The sequence below is a fragment of the Coregonus clupeaformis genome, chromosome 24 (genome assembly GCF_020615455.1).
Source record: "Coregonus clupeaformis isolate EN_2021a chromosome 24, ASM2061545v1, whole genome shotgun sequence".
NCBI classification, from domain to species: domain Eukaryota; kingdom Metazoa; phylum Chordata; class Actinopteri; order Salmoniformes; family Salmonidae; genus Coregonus; species Coregonus clupeaformis.
In genome coordinates, this window is record NC_059215.1 from 55009400 (window position 1) to 55022988 (window position 13589).

At 47.5% G+C, this 13589-nt stretch overlaps 1 protein-coding gene across 5 annotated transcripts in view; it reads left to right on the forward strand.

The window, feature by feature from the left end:
• The window catches only part of l1cama (L1 cell adhesion molecule, paralog a), a 127617-nt gene that overhangs the window by 81323 nt on the left and 32705 nt on the right, over nucleotides 1–13589 (forward strand). For all 5 annotated transcript variants that reach the window (XM_041845503.2, XM_041845506.2, XM_041845505.2 and 2 more), the window contains exon 3: nucleotides 1697–1711. In XM_041845503.2, coding sequence (XP_041701437.2) covers nucleotides 1697–1711 — 15 coding nt within the window. The remainder of the gene's footprint in view (nucleotides 1–1696; nucleotides 1712–13589) is intronic.

A 13589-nucleotide genomic window follows, 5' to 3' on the forward strand; every position in this document is an offset into this window, starting at 1 on the left:
ACACACACACACACAGTCTGACAGTAATGAAAAGCAGTAAAGCTCCTCCCTGAGAACTAAGGTGTCAGTAAGAGAGGAGGAGGAGGAGGAGGAGGAGGAGGAGAAGGTGGAGGAGGGAAAAGAGAAGGAGGAGGAGGAGGTGGAGGAGGGAAAAGAGAAGGTGGAGGAGGTGGAGGAGGGAAAAGAGAAGGAGGAGGTGGAGGAGGAGGTGAGGAGGGAAAAGAGAAGGAGGAGGAGGTGGAGGTGGAGGAAGGAAAAGAGGAGGAGGAGGAGGTGGAGGAGGAGGGAAAAGAGGAGGGAGAGGAGGAAGAGGAGGAGGAGGTGGAGGAGGGAAAAGAGAAGGAGGAGGTGGAGGAGGGAAAGGAGGAGGAGGAGGTGGAGGTGGAGGAGGGAAAGAGGAGGAGGAGGAGGAGGAGGAAAAAAGAAGGAGGAGGAGGAGGTGGAGGTGGAGGAGGGAAAGAGGAGGAGGAGGAGGTGGAGGAGGGATTTGAGGAGGAGGATGTGGAGGAGGATGTGGAGGAGGAGGTGGAGGAGGAGGAGGAGGAGGAGGAGGAGGTGGAGGAGGAGGAGGAGGAGGAGGAGGAGGTGGAGGAGGAGGAGGAGGAGGATAAAGAGAAGGAGGAGGAGGTGGAGGAGGAGGAGGAGGAAGAAGAGGTGGAGGAGGAGGAGGAGGAGGAGGAGGAGGAGGATGTAGAGGAGGATGAGGTGGAGGAGGGGGGAAAAGAGAAGGAGCAGGTGGAGGAGGGAAAAGAGGAGGAGGAAGAAGAGGTGGAGGAGGAGGAGGGAAAAGAGAAGGAGGAGGAGGTGGAGGATGGAAAAGAGGAGGTAGAGGAGGAGGAGGAGGAGGTGGAGGAAGGAGGAGGAGGTGGAGGAGGGAAAAGAGGAGGAGGAGGAGGAGGAGGAGGGAAAAGAGAAGGAGGAGGAGGAGGAGGAGGGGAGGTGGAGGAGGGAAAAGAGAAGGAGGAGGAGGAGGAGGAGGGAAAAGAGGAGGAGGAGGTGGAGGAGGGAAAAGAGAAGGAGGAGGATGAGGAGGAGGAGGAGGAGGAGGAGGTGGAGGAGGAGGAGGGAAAAGAGAAGGGGGAGGAGCAGGAGGAGGAGAGGCAGATTGAATAATTGCAGCAGTAGAGGGAGGAGGAGGGAGAGGAGGAAGAGGAAGAGGAGGAGGAGGGGAGAGGCAGGTTGAATAGTTGCAACAGGAGGAGGAAGAGGAGGAGGAAGAGACAGGTTGAATAGTTGCAGCAGTAGGAGGAGGAGGAGGAGGAGGAAGAGGAAGAGGTGGAGGACCAGATTTTGACGATTGTAAGGGTCAAGGTGTCTCCTGTTGAATTAACGAGCCTCTCTAATGTCAATGAGAGTCACCGAGACAGTCCCTTCAATCAATATACCACCCACATCTGAATTCATCTCAGGGAGACGACGAGGGGTTAAAAATCATTGTCTATTGAAATAGGTAGAAGACTGTCTTTATAGCCCATGGGTGGTCATTGTTTCTCAATGAACAATGATCCCAACCTGATTTGGGGAATTTGTTGGGCAAGTGAGGGCAAGTACCGATGTTGGCTACAGTGTACTGTGTAAATGGTAGACACTGTCTGTCTGTCTGTCTGTCATTTCCTACCAGACTGTGTTGACTGTAACATACTTTCTCTCTTGTTCTCCCTTGCTCTCTTGCTGCTTTGCCTCTCTGGACTAACAGACCAAATAAATGAATGTAAGTGTTTTACTTCCTTTTGCTTTTAACTGTATTGATGTCTGTCTGTCTGTCTGTCTCTCTGTCTGTCTCTCTCTGTCTGTCTCTATGTCTGTCTGTCTGTCTCTATGTCTGTCTCTCTGTCTGTCTCTATGTCTGTCTCTCTGTCTGTCTCTCTGTCTGTCTCTATGTCTGTCTCTCTGTCTGTCTCTCTGTCTGTCTCTATGTCTGTCTCTCTGTCTGTCTCTCTGTCTGTCTATATGTCTGTCTCTCTCAATTCAATTCATTTTTTCATTTAAGGGCTTTTATTGACATGGTAAACATATGTTAACATTGCCAAAGCAAGTGAAGTAGATAGTAAACAAAAGTGAAATAAACAATAAATATTAACAGTAAACATTACACTCAGAAGTTCCAAAATAATAAAGACATTTCAAATGTCATATTATGTCTATATACAGTGTTGTAACAATGTGCAAATAGTTAAAGTACAAATGGGAAAATGACTCAACATAAATATGGGTTGTCTTTACAATGGTGTTTGTTCTTCACTGGTTGCCCTTTTCTTGTGGCAACAGGTCACAAATCTTGCTGCTGTGATGGCACACTGTGGCTTTTCACCCAGTAGATAAGGGAGTTTATCAAAATTGGGTTTGTTTTCTAATTCTTTGTGGATCTCTGTAATCTGAGGGAAATATGTGTCTCTAATATGGTCATACATTTGGCAGGAGGTTAGGAAGTGCAGCTCAGTTTCCACCTCATTTTGTGGGCAGTGTGCACATAGCCTGTCTTCTCTTGAGAGCCAGGTCTGCCTATGGCGGCCTTTCTCAATAGCAAGGCTATGCTCACTGAGTCTGTACATAGTCAAAGCTTTCCTTAAGTTTGGGTCAGTCACAGTGGTCAGGTATTCTGCCACTGTGTACAGTTGTGGTCAAAAGTTTAGAGAAGTCTGCTGCCGCAGTTTTGATGATGGCAATTTGCATATACTCCAGAATGTCATGAAGAGTGATCAGATGAATTACAATTAATTGCAAAGTCCCTCTTTGCCATGAAAATGAACTTAATCCCCCCAAAACATTTCCACTGCATTTCAGCCCTGCCACAAAAGGACCAGCTGCCATCATGTCAGTGATTCTCTCGTTAACACAGGTGAGATTGTTGACGAGGACAAGGCTGGAGATCACTCTGTCATGCTGATTGAGTTAGAATAACAGACTGGAAGCTTTAAAAGGAGGGTGGTGCTTGAAAACATTGTTCTTCCTCTGTTAACCATGGTTACCTGCAAGGAAACACGTGCCATCATCATTGCTTTGCACAAAAAGGGCTTCACAGGCAAGGATATTGCTGCTAGTAAGATTGCACCTAAATCAACCATTTATCAGATCATCAACAACTTCAAGGAGAGAGGTTCAATTGTTGTGAAGAAGGCGTCAGGGCACCCAAGAAAGTCCAGCAAGCACCAGGACCATCTCCTAAAGTTGATTCAGCTGTGGGATCGGGGCACCACCAGTGCAGAGCTTGCTCAGGAATGGCAGTAGGCAGGTGTGAGTGCATCTGCACGCACAGTGAGGCGAAAACTTTTGGAGGATGGCCTGGTGTCAAGAAGGGCAGCAAAGAAGCCACTTCTCTCCAGGAAAAAAAATCAGGGACAGACTGATATTCTGCAAAATGTACAGGCATTGGACTGCTGAGGACTGGGGTAAAGTCATTTTCTCTGATGAATTCCCTTTCCGATTTTTTGGGGCATCCGGAAAACACCTTGTCCGGAGAAGACAAGGTGAGCGCTACCATCAGTCCTGTGTCATGCCAATAGTAAAGCATCCTGAGACCATTCATGTGTGGGATTGCTTCTCAGCCAAGGGAGTGGGCTCACTCACAATTTTGCCTAAGAACACAGCCATGAATAAAGAATGGTACCAACACATCCTCCGAGAGCAACTTCTCCCAACCATCCAAGAACAGTTTGGTGACGACCAATGCCTTTTCCAGCATGATGGAGCACCTTGCCATAAGGCAAAAGTGATAACTAAGTGGCTCGGGGTACAAAACATCGACATTTTGGGTCCATGGCCAGGAAACTCAATCCTCAAGAGGCGGGTGGACAAACAAAAACACACAAATTCTGACCAACTCCAAGCATTAATTTTGCAAGAATGGGCTGCCATCAGTCAGGATGTGGCCCAGAAGTTAATTGACAGCATGCCAGGACGGATTGCAGAGGTCTTGAAAAAGAAGGGTCAACACTGCAAATATTGACTCTTTGCATAAACGTAATGTAATTGTCAATAAAAGCCTTTGACACTTATGGAATGCTTGTAATTATACTTCAGTTTACCATAGTAACATCTGACAAAAATATCTCATAACACTGAAGCAGCGAACTTTGTGACGACCAATACTTGTGTCATTCTCAAAACTTTTGACCACGACTGTACTCTCTGTTTAGGGCCAAATAACATTCTAGTTTGCTCTCTTTTTTTGTTAATTCTTTCCAATGTGTCAAGTAATTCTCTTTTTGTTTTCTCATGATTTTGTTGGGTCTAGTTGTGTTGTTGTTGTTGTCCTCGGACTCTGTGGGGTCTGTTTGTGTTTGAGAACAGAGCCCCAGGACCAGCTTGCTTAGGGGACTCTTCTCCAAGTTTATCTCTCTGTAGGTGATGGCTTTGTTATGGAAGGTTTGGAAATTGCTTCCTTTTAAGTGGTTATAGAATTTAACGGCTCTTTTCTGGATTTTGATAATTAGCGGGTATCGGCCTAATTCTGCTCTGCATGCATTATTTTGTCACGCCCTGGCTCTGGGGACTCTTTAATGTTGAGTCAGGGTGTTAGTTTCTATGTTTAGTTTTCTAGGTTTCTGTTCTAGATCGTTGTATTTCTATGTTGGCCAGGGTGGTTCCCAATCAGAGGCAGCTGATTCTCGTTGTCTCTGATTGGGAACCATACTTAGGCAGCCTGTTGGCACTTTTGTAATTGTGGGATCTTGATCCGTAAGGTTTGTGTTTAACCCTAGGACGTCACGTATCGTTTATTGTTTTGTTCGTGTGTGTACTCATTAAAAGAATGTACGCTTATCACGCTGCGCCTTGGTCCGCTTATTATGACGATCGTGACATATTTGGTGTTTTCGTTGTACACAGAGGATATTTTTGCAGAATTCTGAATTCTTGGTTGGTGAGCGGACCCCAGACCTCACAACCATAAAGGGCAATGGGTTCTATAACTGATTCAAGTATTTTTAGCCAGATCCTAATTGGTATGTCAAATTTTATGTTCCTTTTGATGGCATAGAAGGCCCTTCTTGCCTTGTCTCTCAGATCGTTCACAGCTTTGTGGAAGTTACCTGTGGCGCTGATGTTTAGGCCGAGGTATGTATAGTTTTTTGTGTGCTCTAGTGCAACGGTGTCTAGATGGAATTTGTATTTGTGGTCCTGGCAACTGGACCTTTTTTGGAACACCATTAATTTTGTCTTACTGAGATTTACTGTCAGGTACAGTGAGAGAGCCAGACAGACAGACTCTCGCTCTTTCTCTCTCTCTCTCTCTCTGTCTATCTCGCTGTCTCTCTATCTGTCTGTCTGTGTCTGTCTCTCTCGCTCTCTGTCTGTTTGTGGAAGTGCAGTAACAGCTACAAGTTGTTGCCAAAGCCCCATAGTAAACACTTTCATTATGAGAAAAGATTACTGCAAACACAGCACACAATACAAACCCTCAGCATCCCACTTCACCTTAATAAATCTGGCATTAGTGTGTCTCCTTCACGTCAGTGAGTCTAAATGTAGTCTTGTTTTCTCCATCTTGGAGGAGGTGATACCTACAGGAATTAGGAGGAAGAGAAGTACGCCTGTCTCTAAAACGGGAATAGTGTTGTCAGATCAAAGAAAGGGGGATTTAAAAATAGTTTAAAAGAGAGGAGGAAATATAAAAATAAAATACAAGTGTAACCGTTAAAAAACGAGTGTAACCTGACCATTCTTCTTCCAATAATGGAGCAGTTAGAGCCTGCAGCTGAAAAACTGGCTTATTACCTCTGTCACTGGGGATTCTATCATTACACTCTCTCTCTCTCTCTCTCTCTCTCTCTCTCTCTCTCTCTCTCTCTCTCTCTCTCTCTCTCTCTCTCTCTCTCTCTCTCATCCCTCTTTCCTCTTTCCTGTCTGCAGTAGCAGTGCGTGGGTAAAATCACTGGGGAAGCCAAGCCAGGGATGAAAAAGCCATATTACAAGCTATGTGTTCTGATAATTGGGTTGTTTGCTCTATAACCTGTTAATTCATATGCCTTGCTACTGTGATATATAGGCCTAAGGCCGAGACAATAAGAAGACACAGTGGCAAAGTAAATTCAACCACACCTTTGTTTCATCACATAACCGGAGAGCAACATCTGTCTGGTGGAGTCCACAAAGTATATTGCATGTAACAAACAGTTACATGACCTACAGCATGGTCAAGCAAGTTAATGTTTCTGACATTTTCGGACTACTAAACAACTATTGATTTAGAACACCAGAGAGTTACCGCAAGTCGCAAAGAAAACAGGAGCTGCCTCCACTATTCCAGCACCATTTCAACTTCAACATTTCAACATAATCACCGGAGGACACCAACACAACAAGATGCAACAATTCAAGTTTTTTTCTGTTAATGATGTTTGGCTTGATGTGATGTGATTGGTGTGAAGCCAAATCCAAACTGGCTTCCCTTGACACTTTTATTTTGGTGCACCAGGACCATTCACAGTTGTGCTCACTCAATTTAGCTCAACGCTGGATTGGCTATTATTGTATCTTTTTTTTATCAAGGGAGGCCAAATGCTCGTTGGCTTCCCTTGCATTCAATGCTACGGGCGGCAACAATATCATACTCTTTTTGACCAGACAGCATCAGATAGATGGGCTACACATACAGAGACAGAGGGGCGCTGTTTCACTCACTCTGATGCTTTTTCTGGTGAGACACATTAAGCCTCTTGCAAATTGAAGGAAAATTATGAAACACAGAGAGACGAAAGATAAATTATTATTATTATTTTGGTAACATTTTTGGGGAAGCCTGCCATCAATGAATACACACAACTGCCTGTCTGCCTAGCTCTCGGTCTCCCTCCCTGTCCGTGACCTTTGCTCATTGGTCCCTATATCTCTCGATCCCTCTGTTTCTCCCTCTCTCTCTCTCTGTCTCACCCTCCTACTTCCATCTCTCTCTCTGTCTCTCTCTCTGTCTCTCCCTCCTACTTCCATCTCTCTCTGTCTCTCTCTCTCTGTCTCCCCCTCCTACTTCCATCTCTCTCTCTCTCTCTCTCTCTGTCTTTCCATCCTACTTCCATCTCTCTCTGTCTCTCTCTCTGTCTCTCCCCTCTACTTCCATCTCTCTCTCTGTCTCTGCCTCCTACTTCATTCTCTCTCTCTGTCTCTCTCTGTCTCTCCCTCCTACTTCCATCTCTGTCTCTGTCTCTCTCTCTGTCTCTCCCTTCTACTTCCATCTCTCTCTGTGTCTCTCTCTCTCTGTCTCTCCCTCCTACTTTCATCTCTCTCTCTGTCTCTCTCTCTCTGTCTCTCCCTCCTACTTCCATCTCTCTCTCTGTCTCTCTCTCTCTTTCCCTCCTACTTCCATCTCTCTCTGTGTCTCTCTCTCTGTCTCTCCCTCCTACTTCCATCTCTCTCTGTGTCTCTCTCACTGTCTCTCCCTCCTGCTTCCATCTCTCGCTCTCTCTCTGTCTCTCTCTCTCTCTCCCTCCTACTTCCATCTCTCTCTGTCTCTCTCTCTGTCTCTCCCTTCTACTTCCATCTCTCTCTCTGTCTCTCTCTCTCTGTATCTCCCTCCTACTTCCATCTCTCTCTGTCTCTCTCTCTGTCTCTCCCTCCTACTTCCATCTCTCTCTGTGTCTCTCTCTCTTTCTCTCCCTCCTACTTCCATCTCTCTCTCTGTCTCTCTCTATCTCTCCCTCCTACTTCGATCTCTCTCTCTGTCTCTCTCTCTCTGTCTCGCCCTCCTATTTCTATCTCTCTCTCTGTCTCTCTCTCTCGGTCTCTCCCTCCTACTTCATCACTGTCTCTGTCTCTCTCTCTGTCTCTCCCTCCTACTTCTATCTCTCTCTCTGTCTCTCTCTCTGTATCTCCCTCCTACTTCCATCTCTCTCTCTGTCTCTCTCTCTGTCTCTCCCTCCTACTTCCATCTCTCTCTGTGTCTCTCTCTCTGTCTCTCCCTCCTACTTCCCTTTCTCTCTCTGTCTCTCTCTATCTCTCCCTCCTACTTCCATCTCTCTCTCTGTCTCTCTCTCTCTGTCTCTCCCTCCTATTTCCATCTCTCTCTCTGTCTCTCTCTCTGTCTCTCCCTTCTATTTCCATCTCTCTCTCTCTGTCTCTCTCTCGGTCTCTCCCTCCTACTTCATCTCTGTCTCTGTCTCTCTCTCTGTCTCTCCCTCCTACTTCCATCTCTCTCTGTGTCTCTCTCTCTCTGTCTCTCCCTACTACTTCCATCTCTCTCTCTGTCTCTCTCTCTGTCTCTCCCTCCTACTTCCATCTCTCTCTCTGTCTCTCTCTCTGTCTCTCCCTCCTATTTCCATCTCTCTCTCTGTCTCTCTCTATCTCTCCCTCCTACTTCTATCTCTCTCTGTGTCTCTTTCTCTGTCTCTCCCTCCTACTTCCATCTCTCTCTCTGTCTCTCTCTGTCTTTCCCTCCTACTTCCATCTCTCTCTCTGTCTCTCTCTATCTCTCCCTCCTACTTCCCTTTCTCTCTCTGTCTCTCTCTATCTCTCCCTCCTACTTCCATCTCTCTCTCTGTCTCTCTCTCTCTGTCTCTCCCTCCTATTTCCATCTCTCTCTCTGTCTCTCTCTCTCTGTCTCTCCCTTCTACTTCCATTTCTCTCTCTGTCTCTGTCTCTCTCTCTCTCTCTCCCTCCTACTTCATCTCTCTCTCTGTCTCTCTCTCTCTGTCTCTCCCTCCTATTTCCATCTCTGTCTCTGTCTCTCTCTCTGTCTCTCCCTTCTACTTCCATCTCTGTCTCTGACTCTCTGTCTCTCCCTCCTACTTCCATCTCTCTCTCTGTCTCTCTCTCTCTCTGTCTCTCCCTCCTACTTCCATCTCTCTGTCTCTCTCTCTCTGTCTCTCCCTCCTACTTCCATCTCTCTCTCTGTCTCTCTCTCTGTCTCTCCCTTCTACTTCCATCTCTGTCTCTGACTCTCTGTCTCTCCCTCCTACTTCCATCTCTCTCTCTGTCTCTCTCTCTCTCTGTCTCTCCCTCCTACTTCCATCTCTCTGTCTCTCTCTCTCTGTCTCTCCCTCCTACTTCCATCTCTCTCTGTGTCTCTCTCTCTCTCTCCCTCCTACTTCCATCTCTCTCTGTCTCTCTCTCTCTGTCTCTCCCTCCTACTTCCATCTCTCTCTGTGTCTCTCTCTCTGTCTCTCCCTCCTACTTCCATCTCTCTCTCTGTCTCTCTCTGTCTCTCCCTCCTACTTCCATCTCTCTCTCTGTCTCTCTCTCTGTCTCTCCCTCCTACTTCCATCTCTCTCTGTGTCTCTCTCTCTCTCTCCCTCCTACTTCCATCTCTCTCTGTCTCTCTCTCTGTCTCTCCCTCCTACTTCCATCTCTCTCTGTGTCTCTCTCTCTGTCTCTCCCTCCTATTTCCATCTCTCGCTCTGTCTCTCTCTCTCTCTGTCTCTCCCTTCTACTTCCATCTCTCTCTGTCTCTCTCTCTGTCTCTCTTATTGTCCCTCCTCTCTATCCTTCCCTCCATTTCTACTTCCTCCTCCCAAATTCCCTCCCCCCCTTTCATTCCCTGCCCTCATTTTCCCATTGACCTACCTATGTTACATCATGTAAATGTATCCTTGAGACTGGGTCTTTCTTTTTCATTCAGAGTCAAATCAGAAACCAACCAACAAGTGCCATTGACCTCTAGAGAATGTAGTTCACACTGGCAAAGGTAATTGAAAAAAGACTGAAAACACTGAACATAAAAAGCCAACAGGCGTTATAAATAAGGTGGCAAAGGGAGGGTATATTACTGCAAACTTTAGAAGTTTACCAGTAAACTACCAGAATGTTTTTCTTTCAACGATTTTAGGTAATCTATCACAAGACATCTAGTGTCCCTTTTGGGTACTTCAGATTATCACAGATTTTATGTAATAATCTCTGGCCCTCTGTGTGGCCTTATTACATATATAATATATGAAAGAAGATGATTAAAAACCTTAAAAAATAGAATGACAAAGTTGTAAAACATTAACCTAAATATGAATCATCAATTTAGTGAAAATTATTGGTATTTAATATGAGGGTTTCAGTATGAAATATCCTTTATATAATATACAGTACCAGTCAAAAGTTTAGACACACTGTCACGCACGTTGACTGATGACTCGTGGAACCAAGGCGCAGCATGATAAGCGTACATTTTATTTAGTACACAACACACGAACAAAACAACAAAACGAACGATATGTGAAGTCCTGAGGTTACAACAAAACAAACCTTTACGGAACAAGATCCCACAAACTAACTGGTGCCAACAGGCTGCCTAAGTATGGTCCCCAATCAGAGACAACGAGCTACAGCTGTCTCTGATTGGGAACCACCCTGGCCCACATAGATCAACACGATCTAGAACAAAAACATAGAAAACTAAACAATGAAAATCCACACCCTGGCTCAACATTTAAGAGTCCCCAGAGCCAGGGCGTGACAGTACCCCCAAAGGCGCGGACTGCGACCGCGCCACACAAACACAAGAGGGTAGGGGCCGGGTGGGCATTCTGCCTCGGAGGCGGATCCGGCTCCGGGCGTGACCACCACCTTTTCTCCACCTCCCCGTTGCGCCCCTGGTCTGGTCCCGCTGACTGGAGCTGGACCCGACGACGGTGGACCAAACCTTACCGGCTCCGGACTGGAGCTGCTGGCCGGAGCTGGACTGGACACCGGTGGAGCGGATTGCTCTGGCTCCGGAGTGGATCCGCTGACTGGAGTTGGACCGGACCCCGGTGGAGCGGATTGCTCTGACTCCGGAGTGGAGCAGCTGACCGGTGCCGGACCAGGCACCGGTGGAACAGGCACGGGCCGTGCCGGACTGGACACACGCACCACTGGCCTGGCGCGGGGAGCAGGAACAGGCCGGACCGGGCTGGCGACGCGCACCACTGGCTTGGTGCGGGGAGCAGGAGCAGGCCGGACCGGGTTGGCGACGCGCACCACTGGCTTGGTGCGGGGAGCAGGAACAGGCCGGACCGGGCTGGCGACGCGCACCACTGGCTTGGTGCGAGGAACAGGAACAGGCCGGACCGGGCTGGCGACGCGTACCACTGGCTTGGTGCGAGGGACAGGAACAGGCCGGACCGGGCTGGCGACGTGCACCACTGGCTTGGTGCGAGGGACAGGAACAGGCCGGACCGGGCTGGCGACGCGCACCACTGGCTTGGTGCGAGGGACAGGAACGGGCCGGGCCGGACTGTGGAGGCGGACTGGAGGTCTGGAGCGGAGAGCTGACACAACCCGTCCTGGCTGAATGCCTATTTCCACACAATATGTGTGAGGCATCAGCACAGGACGTACAGGGCTGTGCACTCGTACTGGCGCTACAGCACGTGGCACTGGCACAGGATATACGGGACCGAGGAGGCGTACTGGAGGCCACGAGCGTTGAGCCGGCACACCCCGTCCTGGCTGCATGCCCACCTTAGCACGACACGTGCGTGGTGCTAGCACCGGACGTACAGGACTGTGCCGGAACACTCGCGGCACAGTACGTGGCTCCGCATAACACGGAGCCTGCCCAGTCTCACGCTTCCTAGCCTGAGTACGGGGAGTTGGCTCTGCTCTAACTCTAGGCTCCGTCAACCACCCTTTTAGCCCCCCCCAAAAAAAAATCTTGGGGCTGTCTATCGGGCTTCCTCCTCGGCCGGTACCCTCTGTGTTGCCGCTGCTCCTCTCTGTAGCGCGCCTCCACAGTCTCCTCCCAAGGACAGCAATCCATTCCGGCCTGAATCTCTTCCCAAGTCCAGGATCCCTTCCCGTCCAGGATCTCCTCCCAAGTCCAGGCTGTCTGTTCCTGGACACGCTGCTTGGTCCTCTTTGGGTGGGATCTTCTGTCACGCACGTTGACTGATGACTCGTGGAACCAAGGCGCAGCGTGATAAGCGTACATTTTATTTAGTACACAACACATGAACAAAACAACAAAACGAACGATACGTGAAGTCCTGAGGTTACAACAACACAAACCTTTACGGAACAAGATCCCACAAACTAACTGGTGCCAACAGGCTGCCTAAGTATTGTCCCCAATCAGAGACAACGAGCTACAGCTGTCTCTGATTGGGAACCACCCTGGCCAACATAGATCAACACGATCATTCTAGAACAAAAACATAGAAAACTAAACAATGAAAATCCACACCCTGGCTCAACATTTAAGAGTCCCCAGAGCCAGGGCGTGACACACACCTACTCATTCAAGGGTTTTTCTTTATTTTTACTATTTTCTACTTTGTAGAATAATAGCGAAGACATCAAACCAATGAAATAACACATATGGAATCATGTAGTAACCAAAAAAAGTGTTAAACAAATCAAAATATATTTTATATTTGAGATTCTTCAAAGTAGCCACCCTTTGCCTTGATGACAGCTTTGCACACTCTTGGCATTCTCTCAACCAGCTTCACCTGGAATGTTTTTCCAACAGTCTTGAAGGAGTTCCCACATATGCTGAGCACTTGTTGGCTGCTTTTCCTTTACTCTGCGGTCCAACTCATCCCAAACCATCTCAATTGGGTTGAGGTCGGGTGATTGTAGAAAATAGTAAAAATAAAGAAAAACCCTGGAATAAGTAGGTGTGTCCAAACTTTTGACTGGTACAGTGTATATATATTTTATTTATTTTACTATGTCAATTGGTGCAGTATTTGTTGTCAGTGTTTTGGTGTCAAACTGGTGGCAGTTGTGAAAAAAGTCAATAGTTTGAAGAGTTGCAGAGCTAATTGAAAATAATGCCATTGTTGATTGCATGCTTTTTTCATTCATTAGGCTATTTTCTCTTCAACCATATGGTCTATCCACTAGAAATACTATATGAATACTATATATGAATACATTTAAAAAAAAGTTATTAAAGTATAAATTACCAAAGTTACGATAGATTGCCATAGATTTTCTGTTAACTACCGAAATTACAGAAGATTCCGGTAACTTTAGTAAATTACCTTTGCAACCCTAGTCATAAAACATATGGCAATAGAGAATGTATAGAATATGGCTGTGTCCCAAATGTCTCCCTATATAGTGCACTACTTTTGACCAGAGCCCTAAGGGAATAGGGTGTTCTTTAACACTGAACCACACCCTCGTATGTAGGGTTTTATGAGTCTGATATGAGTGGGTGTTTTATGGACATAACAAACAGTACATTATAATAGTAGAAAGACTCGGGAGGAGGTTTCCCTGAAATAGAGAATATTATTTTTACCCCTTTTTCGTGACATCCAATTGGTAGTTACAGTCTTGTCCCATCGCTACAACTCCCGTACAGACGAAGGTCAAGAGCCATACGTCCTCCAAAACACGACCCTGCCAAGCCACACTGCCTGCTTAACCGTACAGCTGCAGACCGAAGTCAGCATGCATGTGCCCGGCCCACCACAAGGAGTCAGCATGCATGTGCCCGGCCCACCACAAGGAGTCAGCATGCATGTGCCAGGCCCACCACAAGGAGTCAGCATGCATGTGCCCGGCCCACCACAAGGAGTCAGCATGCATGTGCCCGGCCCACCACAAGGAGTCAGCATGCATGTGCCCGGCCCACCACAAGGAGTCAGCATGCATGTGCCCGGCTCACCACAAGGAGTCAGCATGCATGTGCCCGGCCCACCACAAGGAGTCAGCATGCATGTGCCCGGCCCACCACA